General features: G+C 41.0%; 8 protein-coding genes across 13 annotated transcripts; 2 read left to right on the plus strand and 6 right to left on the minus strand.

Moving 5' to 3' along the window:
* Window positions 1–89: 89 nt before the first annotated feature.
* Window positions 90–8,429, minus strand: LOC133838198 (disintegrin and metalloproteinase domain-containing protein 10). 3 transcript variants are annotated; one of them, XM_062269205.1, is made up of 10 exons: window positions 8,301–8,429; window positions 6,891–7,214; window positions 6,641–6,830; window positions 6,170–6,566; window positions 5,157–6,111; window positions 4,840–5,093; window positions 4,058–4,776; window positions 3,836–4,001; window positions 3,597–3,663; window positions 3,311–3,400 (listed from the first exon to the last, which is right to left on the minus strand). In XM_062269205.1, exons 2-10 carry the CDS (start codon window positions 6,970–6,972, stop codon window positions 3,354–3,356), a joined length of 2,877 nt encoding a protein of 958 aa, XP_062125189.1. In that variant the 5' UTR covers window positions 6,973–7,214; window positions 8,301–8,429; the 3' UTR covers window positions 3,311–3,353. The 3 variants fall into 3 exon arrangements, with proteins under 3 accessions (XP_062125187.1, XP_062125188.1, XP_062125189.1); XM_062269203.1 differs by lacking the exon at window positions 3,597–3,663 and having other exon boundaries at window positions 90–3,400; XM_062269204.1 differs by lacking the exon at window positions 3,597–3,663 and having other exon boundaries at window positions 90–3,400; window positions 6,891–7,211; window positions 8,301–8,419.
* A 162-nt stretch (window positions 8,430–8,591) lies between these two features.
* On the minus strand, window positions 8,592–9,033 carry LOC133838207 (uncharacterized). Its single transcript, XM_062269220.1, has one exon. The coding sequence runs from the start codon at window positions 8,984–8,986 to the stop codon at window positions 8,621–8,623; it is 366 nt and encodes a 121-aa protein (XP_062125204.1). The 5' UTR covers window positions 8,987–9,033; the 3' UTR covers window positions 8,592–8,620.
* Window positions 9,034–9,430: 397 nt separating this feature from the next.
* Window positions 9,431–10,134, plus strand: LOC133838206 (N-alpha-acetyltransferase 40). The gene is given in 3 exon segments (XM_062269219.1): window positions 9,431–9,496; window positions 9,498–9,802; window positions 9,859–10,134. Coding segments are annotated over 3 exon segments (609 nt in total). The 3' UTR covers window positions 10,097–10,134.
* On the minus strand, window positions 10,071–11,225 carry LOC133838205 (pterin-4-alpha-carbinolamine dehydratase). 4 transcript variants are annotated; one of them, XM_062269216.1, is made up of 3 exons: window positions 10,867–11,225; window positions 10,649–10,802; window positions 10,071–10,453 (listed from the first exon to the last, which is right to left on the minus strand). In XM_062269216.1, the coding sequence occupies exons 1-3, from the start codon at window positions 11,046–11,048 to the stop codon at window positions 10,154–10,156; spliced, it is 636 nt and encodes a 211-aa protein (XP_062125200.1). In that variant the 5' UTR covers window positions 11,049–11,225; the 3' UTR covers window positions 10,071–10,153. The 4 variants fall into 4 exon arrangements, with proteins under 4 accessions (XP_062125200.1, XP_062125202.1, XP_062125201.1 ...); XM_062269218.1 differs by having other exon boundaries at window positions 10,649–10,799; window positions 10,870–11,224; XM_062269217.1 differs by having other exon boundaries at window positions 10,649–10,799; window positions 10,867–11,224.
* Window positions 11,226–11,590: 365 nt separating this feature from the next.
* LOC133838208 (uncharacterized) lies at window positions 11,591–12,127 on the minus strand. Its single transcript, XM_062269221.1, has 2 exons — window positions 11,976–12,127; window positions 11,591–11,910 (listed from the first exon to the last, which is right to left on the minus strand). The coding sequence occupies exons 1-2, from the start codon at window positions 12,055–12,057 to the stop codon at window positions 11,684–11,686; spliced, it is 309 nt and encodes a 102-aa protein (XP_062125205.1). The 5' UTR covers window positions 12,058–12,127; the 3' UTR covers window positions 11,591–11,683.
* Window positions 12,128–12,184: 57 nt separating this feature from the next.
* LOC133838202 (YLP motif-containing protein 1) lies at window positions 12,185–16,211 on the minus strand. The gene is made up of 3 exons (XM_062269210.1): window positions 15,959–16,211; window positions 13,045–13,314; window positions 12,185–12,989 (listed from the first exon to the last, which is right to left on the minus strand). Exons 1-3 carry the CDS (start codon window positions 15,971–15,973, stop codon window positions 12,375–12,377), a joined length of 900 nt encoding a protein of 299 aa, XP_062125194.1. The 5' UTR covers window positions 15,974–16,211; the 3' UTR covers window positions 12,185–12,374.
* Window positions 16,212–19,067: 2,856 nt separating this feature from the next.
* On the plus strand, window positions 19,068–19,691 carry LOC133838209 (general odorant-binding protein 99b). Its single transcript, XM_062269223.1, has one exon. The coding sequence runs from the start codon at window positions 19,135–19,137 to the stop codon at window positions 19,600–19,602; it is 468 nt and encodes a 155-aa protein (XP_062125207.1). The 5' UTR covers window positions 19,068–19,134; the 3' UTR covers window positions 19,603–19,691.
* LOC133838210 (uncharacterized) lies at window positions 19,464–20,237 on the minus strand. The gene has a single exon (XM_062269224.1). The coding sequence runs from the start codon at window positions 20,091–20,093 to the stop codon at window positions 19,689–19,691; it is 405 nt and encodes a 134-aa protein (XP_062125208.1). The 5' UTR covers window positions 20,094–20,237; the 3' UTR covers window positions 19,464–19,688.
* Between the last annotated feature and the right edge of the window lie 2,084 nt (window positions 20,238–22,321).

A 22,321-nucleotide genomic window follows, 5' to 3' on the forward strand; every position in this document is an offset into this window, starting at 1 on the left:
TCCAATTATCTTACGACTACAAATCGTTAATTATTGGGGGTTTTATTTTGCAAGCCGTTTGCTCAGTGATTCGATACGCTACGTGACTATTCGTGTGTGAGTGTTATGAGTGTTTATGAATATCGTTAGGTGTTTCTTCATTGCTCTAGTTTTTTTTCTTTTGTTATTGCATATAAAAACTATTTATGTATGTATATATTTCGATTTGATTTCTTATATACACTACTACTAAGAATGGCGCAGGCATTTTAGTGTGTGTGTGTAATGTATGTGTCTATGTGTCATTGACTGGGAGGATTAGCATTAACTTCTCTATTTGATTTTGTTTGCGACTACTATTAACTACGTTCGATGCATTTTACTTTTGATTTATTGACAATTATCTCGTTGGTTATATTTTATTGTTACTAAGTATCATTAATTTGCAACTTTCCCCCTGGCTACCCAGTCTACTTGGCTACACTCTTCTCCATTCTCTTCGTTCTCAACTACAGATCTTAATATCGTTTTTTGATCTTCTTGGAAAATATGTTATAAGTTTTAAAATTTGTTGGTTAATTTCTTGTTCTTAAACATTTTCGTTAATAAAATAGCACCTTGTATTGTTGTTCTGTTCTGTGTGTCGAAGTTTACAGATGACAATGATAGTAGTTAAGAGAAACAGATAGCGCGATACTTACATATATAGAAGTAGAAATCTAACAAAAAACATAATACTCTATGTAGAAAACAATATTAACAGGCCAATAATAGTACAAGAATAGTCTGATTGTGTGCAGCAATCGATTTGTGAGTGGTCTTGGATATACATACGAAAAGAGTATATTGTAATCGATCTATGGGATATATTTTAGGTTTGCATTATAAAAATTGTTTTGATTATTTTTCAGAGAGCACTGTGTGATACTAGGAAAAACATTGCGAAGTGTGTCGTATATGCAAGACGATCAAGTTTCGAGAGCCGCACACAATTTAGGTTATAGCATTAGATTAAATTACAGTTTACAAGATATATAGTTACAGATCACGAATACAATACAACAGTTAAGTAGTAAAAGGTACAATGTGCGGTGAGTGCGGCTGGCTTCGGCGGTGGTGTGGTATGTATAGTGATTGTGGTCGTGTTGTTGTGGCATTGGCATTGGCATTGGCTTTGGGTGGGTGAGCATTTATGGTTTATGGATAAGTCAAGTTAGGCGTTGTGTGTTGATAGAGCCATAAGCACGAGCGTTGTTAGCGTTAATTAATGATAATTGTGGTCGTTTTGGTACTTGGTATTTGGTGTGCAGGGTGTGTGGAGGGGATGTATTGGCGTGGCATTCACATATTCAGCAGAAACGGCAAGTTTAAGGCAGTGTAAAGTACATACATATCTTGGATAATATGTATATATGTTTTAAATATATACAAATCTAAATTTTCTTTTATATATATATATGTATATGCATTTAAACCTATGCGACAATTTTTTTGTATAACTAACTTTAGGACTTATCACTTTCACTTGGTTGGTTTGAAATGAAAAGAAATGGCGCTGCTCTTAGCTAACCAAATTCTCAATATCAGAGACAACCACCTCCAGATCCGATGGCAATCCATTGTCCATTGCCGTCGTGGGTAATGCTGGCGTTGCTGTTGCTGCCGCTGCTGCCGTTGAGCGTGATCTGAAATTGTGAAGACTGCGTCGAATGGGTTGCGTCGTTTGCCGTTGGCTGCTGGTCACGGCGCTTGCGGAGGCGGATTGTTGTAGCGCATGATGCGGTAACGCTGACGTTGCAGCACTGGACGAAGTGGTCGTTGTGCTGCTCGACGACTGACGAGAGAAGCTAGGCGGCGGCGCATGAGATGCCGTCGCTGCAGCTGCTGCCACTGAGGAGGAGGAGTTGGAGCCGCTTTGTCCATTGAGACTGGCGCGTGGAATGTTGCTGAAGCTGTTGCGCGAGTTGCGCGTTGGCGGCACCGGTGCTGGGTGTGACGGCGTCGCATTCGAAACGCTGCTGTTTCTGCGCAGATTGGCGTTGGAAGTTGATCGGCGCTGTGGCGTTGCTGCAGTGGGAGCTGCTGCTGATGCTGCAGTTATAGGCGGATCTTTTCCGTTCTTGGCAGCACTTGCCTTAAGATTGAGACTGCTGCGCTTCTTGGACTTGGCCATGTTTTGGCTCAGATTGATGAGATTCTGTGTGCTGCCAAAGTTGCGCGTTAAATTTATGGATCCACCAGAGTTGTGTGCCTCATTCTTGCCCGCCTTACTGCTGCTACGACGCGGCGCCACTGCAAACGGATTGTGTGTGGACAACGAATTTGAGCGTCGATAGGAGCTACGTTGTCCTGCTGCTGTGGATGTTGCTGCTGCGCCTTCTGGGCTGGCACGTGTTGAGCTTGGTGCAATTTTGCCACCGCTACTGCTGCTGCTTGGCTTCGTATCAATTGCCGCGGCGCTGCCGCTGGGCAAATCAACATTCTCATAGCAGTGGTCGGTGCTATTGCGTTGCGTTGGTGGCTTCAGTGTCTCGTAGTTGGGCTCGTTGAGCGTCAGAATTTGATTATCGTCCTCTGCTTCGTTGCACAAAAGCAGCGCAGTGCGCTTTGCACGTTCCGTATATGGTCCCTTAGACGTGGTCGGCTGTCCACTGGAGCGTGCATTGCTCTTTTGTGTGCGCTTTGGACGTGCGCCAGCGCTGACGCCCACAACGTGCGTTTTCACCTTGGGCTTCTTAGACAGCCGCAGCGAGAACTTGAATGGTGGCTTGTAGACGACCTGCAGTTTAACCTTCTCATTGGACAGGTTGCCCATGGACTTGGTCTTTTGCGGCGTTTTCTGCACCAGTCGCTCTGGCGTTGACTGCGACTTGCTCATCACATTGCGCACTCGTGAGCTATGCTCAATGTGCGATAATGGTTGTGCCACAATCGGCGACTCCAGAAGCCATTTTTGCACTTTGCCAAAAGTGTTGGTGTGATTGTTGCTCGTCGACAGATTGGAGCCATCGTCGCCATTGCCACCATTGTTGCGCTGTGAATAATCAATGATTTCCTTCATATGCTTGCCGAGCTTTTTGTTGGATTTCTTAGCTTGATCCTCGTCAGTTGCACTCGTTTTTGATTTCTTCTTTGTCACTCCCTGCGTTCTTGATGTTTTCTTTGGCTCTGCGCTGGTAGTGGCTTTAGCTGCTCCACTTGAACGTACTCCTGCTGTTGCTCCAACGCCATTGGTCGACTTCTTGCTGCGCTCACCACGAACCTTCTTCTTGAATGGCACTTTAGTGCGTACCGCCGTGTGTACGATGACGCCGTTATTGTTCTCCGGTAATCGCACAGTTTCCGTGGTGGCACTATGAATGATTGTCACCGACTTATGCTTCAGATTCGATCGTTTCGCCAGCAGCTTTGTGCTCAGTATCTATAGCAAGAACAAAGAAAATCATTAGTCATGTGAAAATAAATAAATACAATTTGAAGTTTAATGGTTTAGTGTGATGCAAGCTTAATGCCCGCTTAAATGCGTTCTAATAATAGCCATATAATCAATAGGCAAATGAAGCGCTTTATAATAAGGTATATTAGTTTCAGGTTTCGGGTTCATATCTGGGGCTCACCCTCGCCCATGGCGTGTGATTCGGCTTCATACTGATCCCTTAACATACATGTGACCACACGCATTAACTTTTTAAAACAAATACTCATACAGATTAGAAGCAAATAATTAAAAGATATAAAATCATGCTTATTAAATAACACACAAAAACGTTTTCCCATTTTTTTAAAATAATAAATCCACTTGAAATGCATTCACAGCTTTCAGAGAAGAAAAATAAACTCTTGTCGTATCACGTACCAGTAGCAAGAAGACTCCAATGGCAGCCAGTGCTACAGTGTACCAATGTTGCTGCATCCACTTCTTGAAAGTAGCAATGCTCTCCTCTGACAGCAGCAATTTACGCAGCGTAGCCAAAGGTCCAGACGGATCAACTTCCCGGCACTTTTGAAACACATCGCAGTAGCTATGAGAAAAGTGAAATTAGTAAACAAAATATTTAAGTCAGCTTCATCTAATTACCCATTGTAGTCATTGCAAGGTGTTCCCGGTTTGGAGTACATATCGGGCACATCGAAGGGCGCCTCATTCCATTCAAACGAACTGCGACACGGATTATTCTCACCTGGCAACTTACAACACAACTCGCATGACTTGATGCGATCATCCTCAGGTCCTGGTATGCATTGGCATGACTCGAGGCCGTAGGCCAGGCATATGCTGCCTGTGCAATCGCCCATATAGCAGACAAACTCCTTGTTGCAAATGGTCTTGTTCGGTTTGTTCACCGATGGCGGACATTGAGGTACACGACCATCACAAAACGAAGGATCACGGCAACCATTGTCGTCGCGACATTTGTCGCCAAACTTCACCTTGCAGTCGGTTGTGCAGCAAGGACCTTGCGACGGACTGCAGCGTGCATGTGGCGTCAGTGTGCAGGGCGTTTCATCGATGTGCGGATTCCGCGACATGGGGAAACAGCAGGAATCCTTGCAGTCCTCTTCCCAGCCACAGTCACATTGCTCGCCTGGCTCAACAACGCCATTGCCACAAATCGATGATTGCGGCTCCGTAAAGCAGCCTTTCATTGAGCGAGCCTTGGCATTCAACACAGGCTCTATTGACTTTAAGGAGCACGCGCTGAATTTGTTGTTGTTCTTTTTGTCGCCAGATGTCGCGCGTGCAAACATAATGAAATTGCCATCCTCGCCACCTGGCGTGCACAGCTCTGGATCGTGCTGTTAAGCAGAGAAAATAACCTTGTAATTATCGAAATATAGCGGACTTTAAGTTGTACTTACAGGTGAGCCAAAGTTATGGCCAATTTCGTGCGCTAGGGTCACATGCGAAACAGCAGGTGGAACATGTTTGCCATAATTGAGGAGCGTCACAATGCCTGTGTTTAACGACTTTAGCGATCCTCGATAGTGGCCATTCTTTTCACAAACGCCACCGGCATTCTTTAGATCACCTGTCCATGCCAGACCCAAAGTGCCCATCTCAAAATCACGATAGGTGAACATATAGGCTAGACAAAAGGCATCGTAGTCCTCCTCTGTGGAACGAAAATGTAAAGGTTACTTAAAAGAATTATGAATCTATCTTTATTGTGACTTACCTGAAAACAATTCCAAGAACTTTTCAACGCCATAATTGCCAGGAAATCGATAGCTAGGATCCTTCATAGCATTCATGTTGTGAACCTTAATACGTTTGATCATAAACGTAATATTGTCTGGTTTTCCATCATTGTTGAAATCCGTATTGCGATAAATAGAATTGGCGCGTTGAACATGCCGTGTAATAGCCTCAATTGAGGCCTCATCACTGCCCATCTTCTGGAAGAATGTGTGATCCGCTTGCAAATAAAGCATGCAAGTCGTCTTACGATCATAAAGCAGACGAGGCGAGCTATGAATATCATCGCCACGACCACTCAACAGATTCGTCATCAGCATGGTGTTAAAACTGGGATTGTGTGGATTTGGGGCGAATATTATCTCTGGATTGTAATTGTTTACAATAATATTGGGTTTCTTGGTGGCGCCATTCTTGGTAATAATCTCTACATGCGTCTTATGGCTGGGACGATCATTGGCCCCGTTGCTGTTGCCCATGGAGAGCGTTGTCCAATTGGCATTGAAAAAGTTATTTGGCAGGCTGTTGCTATTGTTGGCATTCGGCTCCTCGTAAGGTGTGCCAAATTCTGGCTCTATTGGCCGGTTATAGGTGCTAACAATGATGTTTTTATGCTTCGTGTACAATTTGCGTACGTTGTTGTTGTTAGAATTTGAATTGGTATTGGAGTTGCCATTGTAGCTGCGACTGCTATCGCCAACATTGGAGGGATTAAAGTTATTTACAAGTATATTGCGATTAGGTGTGGGCTTCGTTAACGTCGCCAGAAAGCTTTCCGTGCTTCGCACAGTCGTTGTTGTTGTTACTGTGGATTTTTTCGGTGCCTCCTCACTGCGATCCTCCTCGGAGGCCAGCACTCGAAAATCATCGTTGTAGGGAACCTCAAGATCCAACGGCAACGGTGGATTGCGATTATAAGTTGGAGCAGTGACGTGCTAGCAAATTACAAAACAATTACCAGTTGATTCTTGTATTTATAAACTGTTTACTTACCTCCTCCTCGGGCAACCAACGTTTCTGCCTCAAACGTTCGCTGGCGCAATGCGTCTTAATGGGCGATTTAGATGACAAACCGCTGGCAAATGAATTGTGTTGTTGCATATTTACATCGCTTAGCTTATAGACAATGCTATGAACGCCACTCTCGGCCAATTGCTGTGAGTAACGCTGCGCTGGTTCAATATAATAATGCTCAGCTTGCGTCTCAATTGTGCCATCGAGCAGATTATCACTTGTGAGTATCGCCTGGACATGGGCAGCCTCGTCATCCTCCAGAGTGCCCGTGTAAATGCGTGACACATCGTAATCGATGGGTCCCAGTGTGTTTTCGATTTCCACATCATTTGCGAACACCGAATTTGGCTGCTGACGCAGCACCAGAAGAAAGTCTCTGTAAGAAACAAAAGAATTACAAATGTGAATAATGCACTTTTGAATTAAAGCCCGCCCACGCAGTCCACTCACCTGTCGTGTGCAGAGAAATTCAGGCGTATTGTGTGCGCCAATCCCAGGCCACTTGACGGCGGATCCACTTGACGTTTTCGACGGGCGCGTGCCTGCTCCAAGTGTCGCTGTTGTGCCACCTGCAACACTGAGCGATCGAAGTTCGCTGCCTCCCAGTGCTTGATGTATGGCGTCAGTTTATGTGTGTAGCCTATTGGTGTTAAGAGATTAGCATCCAAGTGAGCTAGCGAAATTCTGATTGGGAACTTACCTGGTAGCTTGAGCGGAGTGGGAACTGCGAGCAACTCATTGATTGCGAAGAGCAGTGCAAGGAGCGCTAGCAACCAGCCCATTGCTTAATTCTCACTATGTTTTGTGTGTGTGTGTTTTTGTGTAAATGTGTTTGTGTGTGTGTGGAAACCTAACTAGTTCTAGGCTGGGGTTTTTTGTTGGCTTTGCTTGACCTTTGTTAGCCCCTCCGCCTCTTACATTATTGCAGCAGTTGTTGTTGTTGTCGGTTGGTGTTACTGTTGTTGTTGTTGGTATTGCCAAAGTGGGAAAACATCCGTTGTATGTGACATCTCACGCTTAGCTGCTGCAACAGAATGAATGCGAGAAGAATGAGTTTAATCGAGTTGATTGCAATAACGGTCGAACAACAAAGAGCTTGCACTTCAAAATTATACATAGTATAAGAGAGTACAATCATACATTGTATGTGTAATTCACGCAAATCACAGCATCAACAGCAACAGTATCTCAAGTGAGTAAAAAAGTTGCTTTCACCTTTTGCAGGCGAGTTCGTTAGCGAGAAGCGAAATTCGCAACAGTTCAAAAACAATAAAATATGTGTGTACATCTTTTGTTCAAAATTTACGTATTTTTGCATAAATGGCAAAAGCAACAAACTGCTATCCAGACAGAAGAAGCAGCAGCAGCCGCAGCGCAGATTCAGCTTCAGCATCTCATTAGCACTTTGTTCACACACGAATCACGCACACACACATGAACACTAGCTCTAATACGAACTCACACATGCATGCGAAGGCATAAACAACACATACATATTTATACATACGCTCGTTTGATTGTGTTGTGTGCCCGTGAAAAATTACTGTTAGCCTCTTAGTTGTTTCTTTTCTTTTTGTGTTAATGCACACATTTCTCTATTTAGTGATTGAATGAATTGCATTCTATTTGTACATTGACAAACAGTTTAATTGGCTAATAATCCTTTTTATTTGTGTGTGTATTCTTGAATTGTGTTTGTTACTGCTGCTCACTGTTGCTGTTGTTGGTAGCTGTGCTTTGGCTTAGCCAAAATAAAAATGCGGAAAATTCAATTAGTCAGCCACAAGGGTTATTTTTCTTACACATAGCAAATTGTTGCACTTTTTTCGTTTTGATAATTGGATTTGGGCTAAAACTCACAGGCAAAATATTAAAACAACTACACGAATATACACATATACACAAACACGCACACACACATAAACAATCGACCTCCGCTCGTTGCTGTATTGCCATTAACGTTGTGGCGTAAATGGTAAGCCAGCCAAGTTTTTTTCTGGCCTAAACCTGTTCCCTGGCTTATTGACGGGACGAAAATAGCAAATATGTTCTTGAATTTCGTACACTCATACTTTTTATTTTTCTTTTCGCGTGCTAATGTGAAACTTACATTTTATTCAATTAAACGCTTGCATTTTAATGCAATGCTTTTAAAAACAAATATTTTATTTCTCCCCACATATAAAACGGCTGCAGGTAACTAGTATCGATACTTTCTGAGCGCTGTCTAACTATATACTCGATAACAGTCGCTGTGTATGGAGAGTGACCGTCTGCGGGGTCTTTCTAAAGCACAGGATAGTGAGACCGTATCGGAATTATAATATTTTCTGCTGTCACACTTGCCCACATAAATAATAGTTAATTCGTTTAATTTAATAATTGACTGTAACTATGCTTGCGATAATAACAGGATTTCTTTACAATTGGTTAACATTCAACAACTTCTTTTATTAGATTTTGTTGCTTATTAATACCCAAGCGCAGATGATTAGCCTTTTCTTCTAGATTTTGTTTACATGCTAGTAACTTTTCCTTTTGTGTGTCCAATGTGCCTTCCATCGCCTCCAGTTTCCTGACTTTTTGCTCGTATTCGTCAAATACCTGCCACCAGGTTTCCAGGGCCAAGTTTTCGGGTTCTGTAAGCAGTGCGTGCTCAAACGCGGCGCTGTTACCAAAATTTCCTGTATTTGCTGTTGGTTGGGCAATCTCAAATGTTTCAAGATCAGCAAGCATTTCTTCGATTGTGGGTGCTGCAGGTGGTGGTGCTACTTGAGGTTTTGACTTCCTAAACATGTTGCTAAATGGTTTGTTTTGTTCTGAGCAACAGTAGAAATTGATAACGTCAGCAACAATATTTGATAACAGTCTTAAAAAATATACATTAAAAGGTCTTACATTTCTTCAAAATTACTCTCGACTTGTTTTTATTTTTTTTTGTAATACGTGTTTCTGTTTGTTAGACGAGCCTGTTTATGTATTTGTTGTTGTTTACATTTGGATCAGCTTGTCCATCGTTAGCGATGGAGAAAAGTCGATAACAATATATCGATGAACTCTTGAATATTTGTTTTTTATTGGAGGAATACCTTATTGGGAGTGCTGGGCAATATTTTCAGAGTTGTATTGCTACTATGAGAGCTTGTCAGCACTGGTTTCCCGCTTTTTAGTAGACCACTCGCTGTCTTAACAATCATTTAAACAATATTTATTCACTGTTAAACAGTAATTTAAGCAATAATGGCCCATCGTGATGAACTCAGCGCCGGTGCAAAGCACAAATTAATACAAGCAGCTGCGAGGGGAAAAGAACCCACTTGAAAAACTGACATATGATAGCTACAAATCTAATGCAGGCGAGGAGTTCAAACTATATTGCCGCACCAAAGGCGACATGGATGATAAGACCCTGAAATGGGCATTCAAATTGGCTGAACAGAATGTTGGTCCTTTTTACAAGGCGTTAAAAATGGGCTGGAAGCCGAAAATAAAACAATCGGAGCTAAACAAGAATTGGGCACGCTACTTAGTTGCTCTGAACCAACAAAAACAACCTGTGGCCTATACAATGTTTCGCTTCGACATGGATGATGGCGACTGCGTGCTCTATTGGTAACTGTAAATGTTAAAACTGTAATTGTGCTTTTCTAATAATTATTTTTAATCAGCTATGAGATACAAATATCTCCAGACTATCGAAGAAAAGGTCTCGGAAAATTCATGATGCAAACTCTTGAAGCTTGCGCCCGCCATTGGAGTCTAGAAAAAGTAATGCTCACCGTATTGAATAATAATGATAATTCGCAAAAGTTCTTTAAAAGCATCGGTTATATTACGGATGGAACTTCGCCAGATGTGATGAAACTGGAGGAGTATCAAATATTAAGTAAGTCCACATTGGGCTAATTATTTCATTTCCAAATAAACAGGCATTAAGATACAAATAGCATATACAGTAACAATTTAGTTTAACAACTTGACTTGGGCCTCCAAATAGTTGGCCATGCGAATGTCTTGGCTACTAAGGCCATTAACATCATGAGTGCTCAGAGTCACCTGCACTTTGTTGTAGCAATTGAACCACTCCGGATGATGATTGATTTTCTCGGCCAACAAGGCAACTCCAGTCATTAGGCTGAAAGCTTGATTAAAGTCCTTCAATTGGAACTCCTTGTAAATGGCATCACGTCCCTCAACTAATGTCCAGCCTGCGTCCAACAGTGGCTGCAGTTTCTCACTTCGTTCTTGCTCGGTTAGTTTGGCCTGCATTCAGAAACAATATTTGTTATAAACGAAAGCAACAAGTGTTTAATGCATTTGCTGAGAGACTTTCGCTGGCCTTCTAATCGGATGGTGATGACCTCGCGTGCCCCCCTCAAAGCGATAATCATGTCATAAGATGTGGTATCGACTTTTTTGTTTTCGATTTGTGTTTTAATGAATCAGATATTCACTTACCACCATTTTGCGTTTTGTCGCTGCTTTTGTGGTTAAAGTGAGTGCTTGTTGTCTGTTGTAATTGCCAATAACACCAGTTGCTACTGCTGCTGTTGCTGCTGTTTTCGTTGATGTCGGATAGAGAACTGAGCTCACATATCTGTTGCTGTTGCTGCTGCTGCGCGCAAACAACAAAGCTGCTCAATCTAAATCTCAGCTCACACACACACAATACTCACCACCACAACGGTACGCTGCCTCCCCACTTCCCCCTTGATTCAGCGGCATTCAATGTTTTTGTTGTTACCTTCAAGCCGGCGGCCGTTACCACCCAAGAATATGTTCGCTTATTAAGCAGACTTGCAACTTTTTGAAAGCCCATTCCCAGTCCATGCTGCGCACACTTATTTGTTAATAACATTCTGAAAAAACTGGTTTGCAAAATACCAATTTCTGTTAATGCAATGAATCTGTTCAACGACTAGTACGCTGCTCACCAGAGTTGGCAAAAACTAAATGCACAATTTGAAGCATTTGCTATGCAATTTCTTGATATATAGATTTCTTATAGGTAGTTTTTAGAATTTTTTGTTAAACTAAAACTTTTATTTAATTTAGGAAAAACATATTTGGATTGAGCTGTAGAATTGAACATTACGTCAACATTTTAAGCAATCAAACTTTTATTACACATTAAATAGTATATATAAATATATATAGATTTTGAATATATTTTATTTTATATTTCCCTTAAAACACCAAACTATTTTACATTTGTTTTATTTAATGCCAGAGACCCAAGCAAAGTTTTTTAGTATTTAAAAGTATATTTTAGTGTAGTATTTGCATGTTATGTTAACTAACAGGTTTCTGTTGATTGCTTCTGTTATTCTTTTAAAAACTGCAGTAACGGTCAAATGAAAGCTGAGCGGTTTTCAATTTGGAAAATTAAAAATGCACATGTATTTATTTAAATTTTATTGCCACTATGTGAATGTTACATAAGTGAGTATATGTAGATTTTGCTTGTCACAGTGACAGCTACAACTTTGGTATTTATTTATGCACCAAGTTGTCGGCAGCTTCCCCGGTGCCATAATAGTCGTAATCTGGACTGGCTGTTGAGGTGCCAAGCATGGCTGCTGGATGCTGAGTAGACGTGGCCGGCTCCACGACACGACCTGTTGTACTAGGTGACATGGTTGTTGTGGTCTTACGCCAACGGAGGCTATAACGGCTCCGCACAAATGGCGGCTTAGTGCCGATTACAGCATTGCCATAGGCTGTATGTGAGAAATTGCGGCTTAAAAAACCAATGAGATATATAAAAATATATTCTTGGACTTACCCAAATTGAATAGGCAAAAGCAGAGAATCAACAGTAAAGTGAATTTCATTTTGCAGAATGAGTTCAATGCAAACTGTGCCATTGCTTGCAATTAGCGCTGCATTTATAGGCCCGTTTTTGTGGATGATAATCAAACGAAATCCCACGGGCATCAGGCACAGAATGCCATCAAGAGCTCAACAAACCATTTCCCCAGAGTGCAGTTGAAGTTCATTCACCGCTTCTGCGGTTATTATATTTATTTAATTATCTTTGTTGAACACTTACACAAAAAAAACTTATGGGTTAAACGACATCGCACAATACATTAGAATCAGAAATGCTTAAGAAAAAATGGTAATAAATACGTGTGTATACGAGTATTTTCGAAAGGCAACACAAGGCCTACATCCACCTCCATCAATTATCTACTGTTCTGGAACGCTTTGGACCCGAAGGTATTGGCGGCGGCGGCACATCGGGTACATCGCTATTCTTGTTCTCCGAACCGTTCTTGATGTCCTCAAAACTGGGCGTTGAGTCCAAGCTATCGAGTGGCAACGGTTGCACTTCCGGCTGCGTTGGCTGCAAAGGTTGCTGAGGCTGCAGAGGCTCCGCTGGGGGCATAGGCTGTGCGGTGGCTGCTGCAGGACTGCGTGTAGGATATCCCTGACTGGGATAGTAATCGTAGGGCGGCAGATAGTTCTCACGTTGTCGCACAAAACCTTGCTGATCATAGATGAGCGGATATTGGCTGTAGGAATAAGGTGGCAACGGCATTGACTGTCCATTGTATGGAGAATTGAGTGGAATCAGCACAGGCGGCAGTCCTTGGTCGTTCAACGGCAATGGCAACTGCTCCTTGGTCATAATCTCCTTGGGATCTGTTTCGTCTGCTGTAGGAGATTGTGGTGCCAACTCGGGTTGTGGTTGCGAAGCCGGTTGCTGTTCACCGGGCACAATGCTGGGTTGATTGGGATCATAGGGTGCATAAATAGGCGGAAATTGTGTGGCAGTGGGCAGTGGATAAGGCAGCTGAAAAGGCAAATGCTACAGACATATTTTAGACAGTTATAAGCTGTTAACTTACGCGTTCGTTGGGTGGCAAGCCTGGCACCAGCGGTTGACCAAATCTCACCACAGGGGGACTGTAGAATCCAAAAGGATTATAAGGACCAAAGGGCGCATAGCCTGGCTCGTGTATGGTGGGCTGAATGACAGGATAAGCACGACTGGAGGTGAGATTGTCATCGGTTGTGATCAGAGCATTGTAGACCTTTGGCTTCTTGCGCAGACGACGCGCTCCATGGGAGCCACTGACGCACAGGGCCAGTGCCAACAGCAAAATGGCCAAGACGTACTGTGAAAACAGAACAGAATGGAGAGGCTTTATTTGGCATTTGTGTGTGGAGTCCGTGATTTGTCACTAAGCCATTTAACGCTGCTTAATTGATCGGCCATTTATCGATCATCAATCAATGAATTGTTAACAATTCTACAGAGTTTCTTTTGACGGAAGTCGGGGACTAACGACAAGGAAGCCGGCGAACTCGACTACGACTTCAATTTCTTAGTAATACTAGAAGCGTTTTTGACGTTTTGACCAGAGATTCGACGTCATCGTCGCTCATGACTTTCAAATGCCAGTTAAGCGATTGAGAGATCGATTCGCTACGATCTCTGAGCTACTATGTATTGCAGTCGAAACAGAATAAAAACGTGGTCCAATATACTCGTAGTTAAACTATAACAGAAACAAAAAAAAAATACATATATCTATAAAGCAATAACAATAACAACAACAACAACAATCAGCAACACATGTGTGCTGGCCATTGTTGAGAATTAACTACAGTTCATTAGTTTTGAATTGAAATGTAGATTGTTCCTTTAATTGGATTACTCTATATGAAGCTGATGTCGACGTAGATGTCGATGTCGATGTCGATGAAGCTGAGATCAAACCGGACGGACGGCGGCCAAGCCAATAGATAGCGCATGGGCTGAGCACAAATGGAATTTTGAGCCTTTCCTTAGGCAGACTCTGGAGCTTTGTCATAGGTCCGGTTAAGCAAGTCAACCAGTTGTCCAGTTGTCCAGTTGTGGACAGCATGACATGGAAATGCGCCAGTCCATGAAGTGACGAATACATGAGTATGCTGTATATGTATATATAGTAACACACACATACTTCTGTTGTGATCTGTGACCGAGTTTCCACATCTGATCTTGATCTTTGCATTTGCACACGCCTGCCACTCTCAATTGCTGTTGTAATCCGTGCCAACTCTGTGCTCAGATTACCAGCTAAGTGAGAGAGCCCGAGTCTGCTGGGCTAGTAATTGGCTTTGCTTTCCATTCATTTCACTTTGACTTTCCTTGCCCCATGGACACATGGCAACATAGTAGAAAGAAAAGCATTCTCCACCCACGCACAACACCACAACAACAGATACAGATATCGTGATTGCGCCTGCGCCCTCACTATCTTTAACTGTCTTTGAGTGTCTCAAACTGGCTTTCAAAACGAGAGCCAAAGAGCCGCGCAGCACATCAATTGAAAGATCAGAGACCAATTTTCAACGCTTTTCCTTTTGGCTTTTGTGAAATGAATCGAATTGTTTGAAATTGAATCAACAACAAACACAGCACAGCACACAACTAACTGCAGACAGACACACACATACACACACACACAGACATAGACACTCACACAAGCACACACAGAGCAATTGCTCAGCTCGTGCCGATCATGAACGGATCATGATCATGATCATGAACACCAAGCTATGACGATGATGAAGTGTAAGTGCACTTCAATGCTTGAAATTGGGGCAGCTTAAGTGCCAAAACTACGAGTTTTTTTTTTGGTTTTTTGTGGCTTGTTTAAAACAACAACAAGCAAAGTAACAACAACAACAACAACAGCAACACAGACGTTAGCTGAAAATGATGCACGAGATGCTGCGGGTCGCCTTTGAAGATCACGCTCTTGGCCCTGGATGTGTTTAGGCTTAAAAGTTTAAGCTCCAATTGCCGATTATCAGCTTTGTCTATGTGGGTGTGCCACCAAAGCATTGGAAAATCAATTGCAACCTACTATAACTTAAAGTATAGCAGTGTATACCGAATACACTGTACTTGAAGGAAATCTAAAATTTAACTATCATTATTGTTAGACGAGATTTAATTGAGTGAATAAAGTTATTTATAGAGTGGAAGCTTCTGCAGGACTTTAAAATTTAATTTAATACATATTAAGGTTCAGGTTTAAATTTATATAAGCATTTCATTAGCATTTTGTCATGTTTTTGCTTGCTTGTCAATTAGTTAGCTTTCAACGATATAAAAAGGATAGTGAATAAAATAAATAACACCACGTATTCGAATTTGTTTTTTTTGGTTGCCTCATTTAAAGGGTATAAACAAAATTAGTAATGTGGGATTTTAAAAAGAGTGTGTCATAATAATTTTATTATTTTTAAAAGTTTAAAATCTAGCCAAGAGCATTTCGATATAGCATATATACAAATTGGAAGCTATGTATTAGCGAGAGAGCTGCAATTATACCAGTATTATTTTTTAAATATTCTTTAGCTATCGTTCGGGTATCTAGCAGTCGTTAGTAGCTTTCTGAATTGCTTTGCAATTTGTTGCTATGTCCGTTTAGCACATTCGCTCTCGTTCTTTGGCTTGCATTTGCCACAGTTGGCCAGTTTTGCATGTTAGAGACTGTGTGTCTGTGTGGCTGAGTCAGACAGCTGCGCCACACAGCACTCAGAGTCATGGGCAAAGAGATCAGACCAGTTCAAAGGCAATAAAATGGTCTCTAATGTAACCTTAAACCTGGCCCCACACAACAAAGATAATCAAAAGTGAAAGTGCTGCTCGAAATGGGGGAAGCGTGGGATCTAAATCAAACACTCATACCAACACAACACACAAAAACTCCAATTCCAACACCAATAATTTTTTGATCATTGCCCAATCAAGACATCATTTACCTTTGTCATTTGCATTGTCTTTCGTTTTTATACTGCGTTTCGTATGCAAGTTGTGTTCGCAGGAAGCTCAAGAAAAGTCCGAATCAAAATTAATGCACTGGGTTATTTCTTTTTTGTTTATATTATTCTTTTTTTTTGTTCGTACAGTTTGTTGTGTTTACTTTTAAAATGCACAATTTGTTAAGCTGCAGCTGGATGTTGTTGTTGTTGTCTTGTGGTTGACGTTGACGTTGACGCTGCTGCTGCTGCACGACACGTAATGACTTTGAAAACAAGTTGCTATAAATTATATTGCAATATATTGCACATGCAAAATAACTAAATGCAACTAAATCGCACTGACACTTTAGCTTAAGCAGCACTTTAGCATTGGCGACGCAGATACACGAACTTGGCTGGAGGGAGAGTTGAGTTAAATTAAAGACTGAGACTGAGAGTCGCAAGAGATACGCGAGTGTTGTTGGCACAGAGGCTGCTGACGTTCAACTGACGGCGGCTGCGCACGCGCGTTTCTTATTGGATTTTGAGCGAGCAACTGGGCGGTCTCCTACCTTTTATACCTTCACCGGCAGCAGCGACGCCAGCGTCTGGCGTTGCGACTTGGCGTCGCAGTCAATGCTCTTGTTGTTGTTGTGGTGGTGTTGCCTTTGGCAATGGAGCTTTATGGCATTCTGCAGGAACTTCTTGCAGTTGGCCTAGTTTCGAGAAGACTGCTGTGGGGTAGCACAGTGCTTTCAAATAGTTTGCCAACGGCCATAAAGGATATTTATCGCTTTGCAGTACTTTAAAGGTGCAAACTGCAAACATTCTATTCTCAAACTTAAATTAATGATACCTATATTTACAATTAAGTTTGATGTATAAGAACTGTGTACGTAATTTAAAGATAATAATAATAATAATAAAAAAGATTAATATAATAAAACTACCAAAATAAAATATGATTTATGTAAATGTAATTCAATATTTATAGAAAAATATATTTGTAATATTTAAATAAATCAATAAACTGACTTTTTCTATCATTAAATTTTTGTAAATAAAGTTTATAATTAATATTAGTAATATCTATCCATTTACATTATTTTACGCCGCAGTTAGTGTATTCAAAGTGCAGTGTGCTTTCCTCTATAAATCATTAAAATGCCTTTTGTTGCATTTTGATTACTTCTGGTTTAATTGCTTTGGCATCGCAATCAATTGGCTGCAGTTAACTGAGCGAAAGTCTAGAATAATGAGCGAGAGATTGACCAGCTATTGATCATAGCTGGCTCCCAGTCACAGTCACAGACTCAGTCTCAGTTGCGGTGCGGTCCAGCCCCATCCGCAACCTACCCAGTCACGCGTTCCATTCTAGCCCATAACAAATGAGCTTAGCTAGTTTCACTTTCGTTGCAATGTCCAAGAATTGCTGCTATTCATATTGTGGCCATTTCTGTTACCGCACGCCCCACACTTTGTTTCCAAAACAGCTATTATATTGCCCCGTTGTCTGCCCCACACTTTGTGACCGCCTGCTCAATTGCAAGCTCGTTATACCCTGGCTAGTTGTGAGCGAGAAGGGTGTATTATTTCCATTTCAAAGTAGTAAAATTGAAAACATGATGTAGATATTAATTTAATCAATAACATTTGTAATGAAATTAAACCTTTTAGTGTACTGATTACACGGTATCTTATAGTTGGTCAATTAGATTTATGAATATTATGTAGATTTGTACTTAAATTTAGTGTATTTTTAATTTCATTGACAACTTTTGTAATGAAATTATACTTTTTATCGTGATTACAGGGTATCTCATAGTTGGACAAAAGAATTATTATGATGTAGATTTGTATATAAATTTCATGAATAGCATTTGTAATGAATTTATACATATCAGTATCCTGCTTACAGGGTATCTTATAGTTGGTCTGTCTTCGACGTTTGTTGTCTATGTTGGAGTCACGTTCACTGACAGAGGTGATAAGTGTCGGTCTGTCAGCTATGCTCCCCACCCACACTCGCCTATGTAGATATGCCGACAGCTCTTGGGGTCAATCAACAATTTGAAGATATTTGCTGTTGTTGTTGTTATTGTTAGTCGTTTGCAGTTGCTGTTGCTGGGGCTGAGGCTGAGGCTGCCTCCTGTTGCGTTTTCTTTATTGCATGAACTTTCGCTTTCCCTTTTTTACGTTTGCGCTGCCTGTTTGATTGGCATAATGAGTCTTTGAACTTTTCATGGCATCTTGCTCTGTCAGGTAGTACTACTTGATTATGGTGTGCCAGATGTGTGTTATCATCACGATTAAAATGCTATGAATTATGCCTGCAAAGCTTTCTACTGATCAAGAAGCTGCATAAATCACAATTTTGTGCACAACATCCGCTTAGATTATGGACTGCTTTAAAGTATAGCTTATGTTTTCGTTTGAGTTGTTAGTCATATCATTTCATTAATAATGTAATTGGATTAATCCCTTTTTAACTTTTAATAAATATTCGCATTGTTCGTGATTTCAAAATGTAACGGTGAAAATACTATACAAAAAATACTACGTGGCAGTCACATACAAAAGCTGACAGCTTTGTCGCTTGTGCAATTTCTTTTGATAAATAGATGGCGACAGTGTCAATTCAACGGTAGATGGCGGTACTTCCACCTACCGCGATGTTGTTTCCAATAGATGGCGTCATTTATTTTAAACGATAGATGGCTTTATTGTTGGCGGTTAAAATTCGATTTGAATCTTATCATCAAAAACAATCAATAATGAGTGAGAGTGCTGGTGTGATTTATGTGAGTAAACTCGACGATAATATTCCCTTTTTAGAAATTAAAATTAATTACTACCTTAGTTGATTATAAAGCAGTGTATACCCATTGCAATATAAGAAGACAATTTTAAAATTGTTTACTTTTTGTCTGCTCTTGATAGGAGTGGGCTTGGTTTACAGATGTGTCTTTATCACCCACTGAACGGTCGTAGTGAACCCTGATTATAATGTATGTCCTTTAACCCCACGATAAGGTAATCAATAAAGCAGTCAATCACTTATGTGTAGACCTTAGAAGGTGACTTCTAGCTGCTTGTCTCTGTGCGGTAACCTATAAATATAAATGCAATCGCAGCAAATATTGCAGTTTGCAAGCGCAGCATCTTCGCTGTTCAAGTCCAAGGCAAGGCATTTAAATATGAAAGTTCTCATTCTGCTGTTGACGCTGGCTGTCGCTTTGGCCGATGAGCACGAGCATCACCATCATCATCATCACGAGCATGGCGCTGGCTATGTGGTGAAGACCCACGATGATCTGGTTAGATTCCGCGGCGTCTGTGCCGAGAAGGTGCAGGCCACAGCCGAAGATGTGGCCAAATTCGTCAAATGGGATTTTGCCGATGAGGAGAAGAGTCGTTGCTATATAAAGTGCGTCTTTGAGCAATTCGGTCTCTTCGATGCCACCCACGGATTCGATGTGCACAAGATACACGAACAGTTGGCCGGAGGTCATAATGTGGATCATACGGATGAAACCCATCAGAAGATTGCCGCCTGTGCGGACAACAACTCTCAGGGCAGCGATGCCTGCACTTGGGCATATCGTGGAGGCATGTGCTTCATGCGCTCCAATCTGCAGCTGGTGAAGCACAGCGTTCAGGCCTAAAGTGAACCCCACAGCCAGAACCCTGATCATGGCGCACAAGTTCAATTCATTTACTTGTTCAATAAATTTAATTTACGTTTTATACTTTATTCTGTAATCATCTGTTCCATATAATCCTGAACCCATCTGCCAAATCGACCCGAGGTGGCACACTTGTAGGCCTCAAAGGCCCACTGAGCTGGCTCCTCCACGCGTCGCTCCTTATTGTTGCAATACTCGATAACCAACATCAGCTCCTGCATTTGGTTTTGTGCTGCAAATATCTTGGCAATGCGCTTCGCATTGTAGCCCTCCTCGTCCGTCCAGAGCCCCAGCTGCGTCACCAGGCAGCGCAGCGTTTCGGCATCCATGCCAGCAGCTTCGAAGCGACAGCTCTGCAGACTCGCCTGCATCTCCTCCGTTGTGGGCAGCTGCCAGGCAGACTTCAGCGCTGCCTCCGCTGGCATCAAGGCCAGAAGGTAGCAGCAGCAGCAAATTAGAGGTAGATACATTATGCTCGGGCAACAACTGTTCTGACTGTCAACACGACTGCGACACACGCATCTCTTATATATAGAATCTGGCAGCTGACAAACCAGTTTCGATTAACGAGCTTGGCATTGACATTAACCCACAATTCATGGAAGTCGAAGCCGCGATTCTAATTGCGCTCTCATCGTGTCCGAGTCCGATTCCGAGTCAGACTCAGATTCAGATTCAGAGCTGCTTTGCTCCTCACGTAATTGCCACAAAACACAGCCCGAACATGTAGCTAAGTTTTGGCAACAATGTTTAACCTGTGTACCCTTTAAATTAGTTTAGCTCACTAAGCTATTAAATTTAACTTACACTCATTTAAATTAGTTTAGTATTAATTTTCGGTAGAGTATCTCAAAGTCCAGCAAAGCATCTTTTTATCAGTTACGCTCAACTAAAGCGTATTTTTTGAGGAAGAGCAAGTTCGTTTGTACGCAATTTATTATTTAGCGAGTTGACTGATTTAAACATAAAAACATAACAATACTTTTTGCATTACAAACTCATGCTTACTCATGTTAAAAACATATTAAGTTACAAGCATTGTAAGACATAATAAATGCGTGCTAACAGATTCATTTTATAACAACAAAAACGAGTCAAACTTGGTAATACACATTTATTTGAAATTGTAAAAGGATTTTAATAAACATACCAATCCATCGTCTCATAAAATGCTCAAGTCATTTAATTATTATAATTGTAGCTTTGAATTAAATTGTAAATTACACAGAAATAGGCTGTAAACAATGTAATTATAATTAAGCTTTTAATGCTTCAATAACTACTGATTCTTAGCATTTCATTGCAATTAACAGGTGTTTAGCACTTGCAACTTCTTCGTCACCTTCTGCATCTCTTTCCCCACACAATAAACTTGTCTAAATTGCAACTGCAATTATAAGCGTACGAATGATTGCACATTTCGAGGTTGCAATCAAACGTGAATTCTCACTTTAGCCTTTGACATGGTGGAACGGGTGATATTTTCATGATTTGACTTTGTTTTTGTCTTGCCAAAGCACACACACACACTGCTTCCCAATATGTGTGTGGCACATTATGCATATGCTCGTAGAGAGCACATAGAGAGAGACTTTCTCTCCGGTGACTGTGACTACTTCATTAACAAACTCGCTGTGTCGTTTTCACGCTGCAATACATCTTTCCGCGCCATTCAACTTCAACCCGTGCATATGTCAGGCGTCGTTTGACAAAGCTAATTTCATTGCGACGGGCTTACCGAACCGGGCTTATCGATACGTAAGACCGCAAACGCCAAACAAACACTTCACACGACCTATTCAATTATTTCTCAATTAAATGTCGTGTAAAGAAATCAACGACGACGTTGCCGTCATCCTCCTCCTCTTCCTCCTCCTCGCCCCCGTTCCATCCATCATCGTCATCATCATAGCCATCATCGTCAACCATCGTCATCATCCTTCCTACCATCGATAAACACTTGACACTTTTTGGGGATCAAGACGAGGGCGGTGCGGTAGACGAAAGGGGCGTGGCGACACTGCTTTGGGCGCATTCGCATAATACTCTCGTCTCGCAGTCAAAGGCAAAGTGATTTCAATTTGGTTTTTCATTCGATTTGCATGCGGTTCGCTTAGTTTCTCATGCAAAACGTAGTTTCAAAGATCCAACTGAATTGCCAACCCAATTGTTTGTTGTTCCCCCAATCAACATGCCATAAACAAATGAAAACACAACAGTCTTTTTTTTTTAGAAATGTGGTTAGAGTAAACGCAATAAAAACAAACTACGAATAATAAACATTTTTATAATATTATAAAGCAATAGGTTTAGCCTTATTCTATTCATTGTTGTTGAGTTTTTAATTACGAAAGAAAAGAGAGCTTAAAAGATGAGAGAAGTTAATAAAAGGTGCAAAAATAAAATGTTGTATAAAATTAATAAATTCCAAATGTAAATTTAGTTTTGAATAACTCCTAATTATTGATTTTTTATTTTCATTTTTGGATAAGAAGTTAAAAAAAAGCTGCAAGAATAAAATGATGTATAAGATTAATAAATTTTTAAAAAGAAAAATTTAACTTTTATTTATTTTTCATTATTATATCTTTCTATTTTGAGTAACTAAAACTTTCTATATTCCTTCCTTATACATTTTATTTTACTATCTTTAGGTAAATTAATAATTTATTGTAATATTATTATTTAAGTCTAATAT

The sequence above is a fragment of the Drosophila sulfurigaster genome, chromosome 2R, assembly GCF_023558435.1.
Source record: "Drosophila sulfurigaster albostrigata strain 15112-1811.04 chromosome 2R, ASM2355843v2, whole genome shotgun sequence".
Classification (NCBI taxonomy): Eukaryota; Metazoa; Arthropoda; class Insecta; order Diptera; family Drosophilidae; genus Drosophila; species Drosophila sulfurigaster.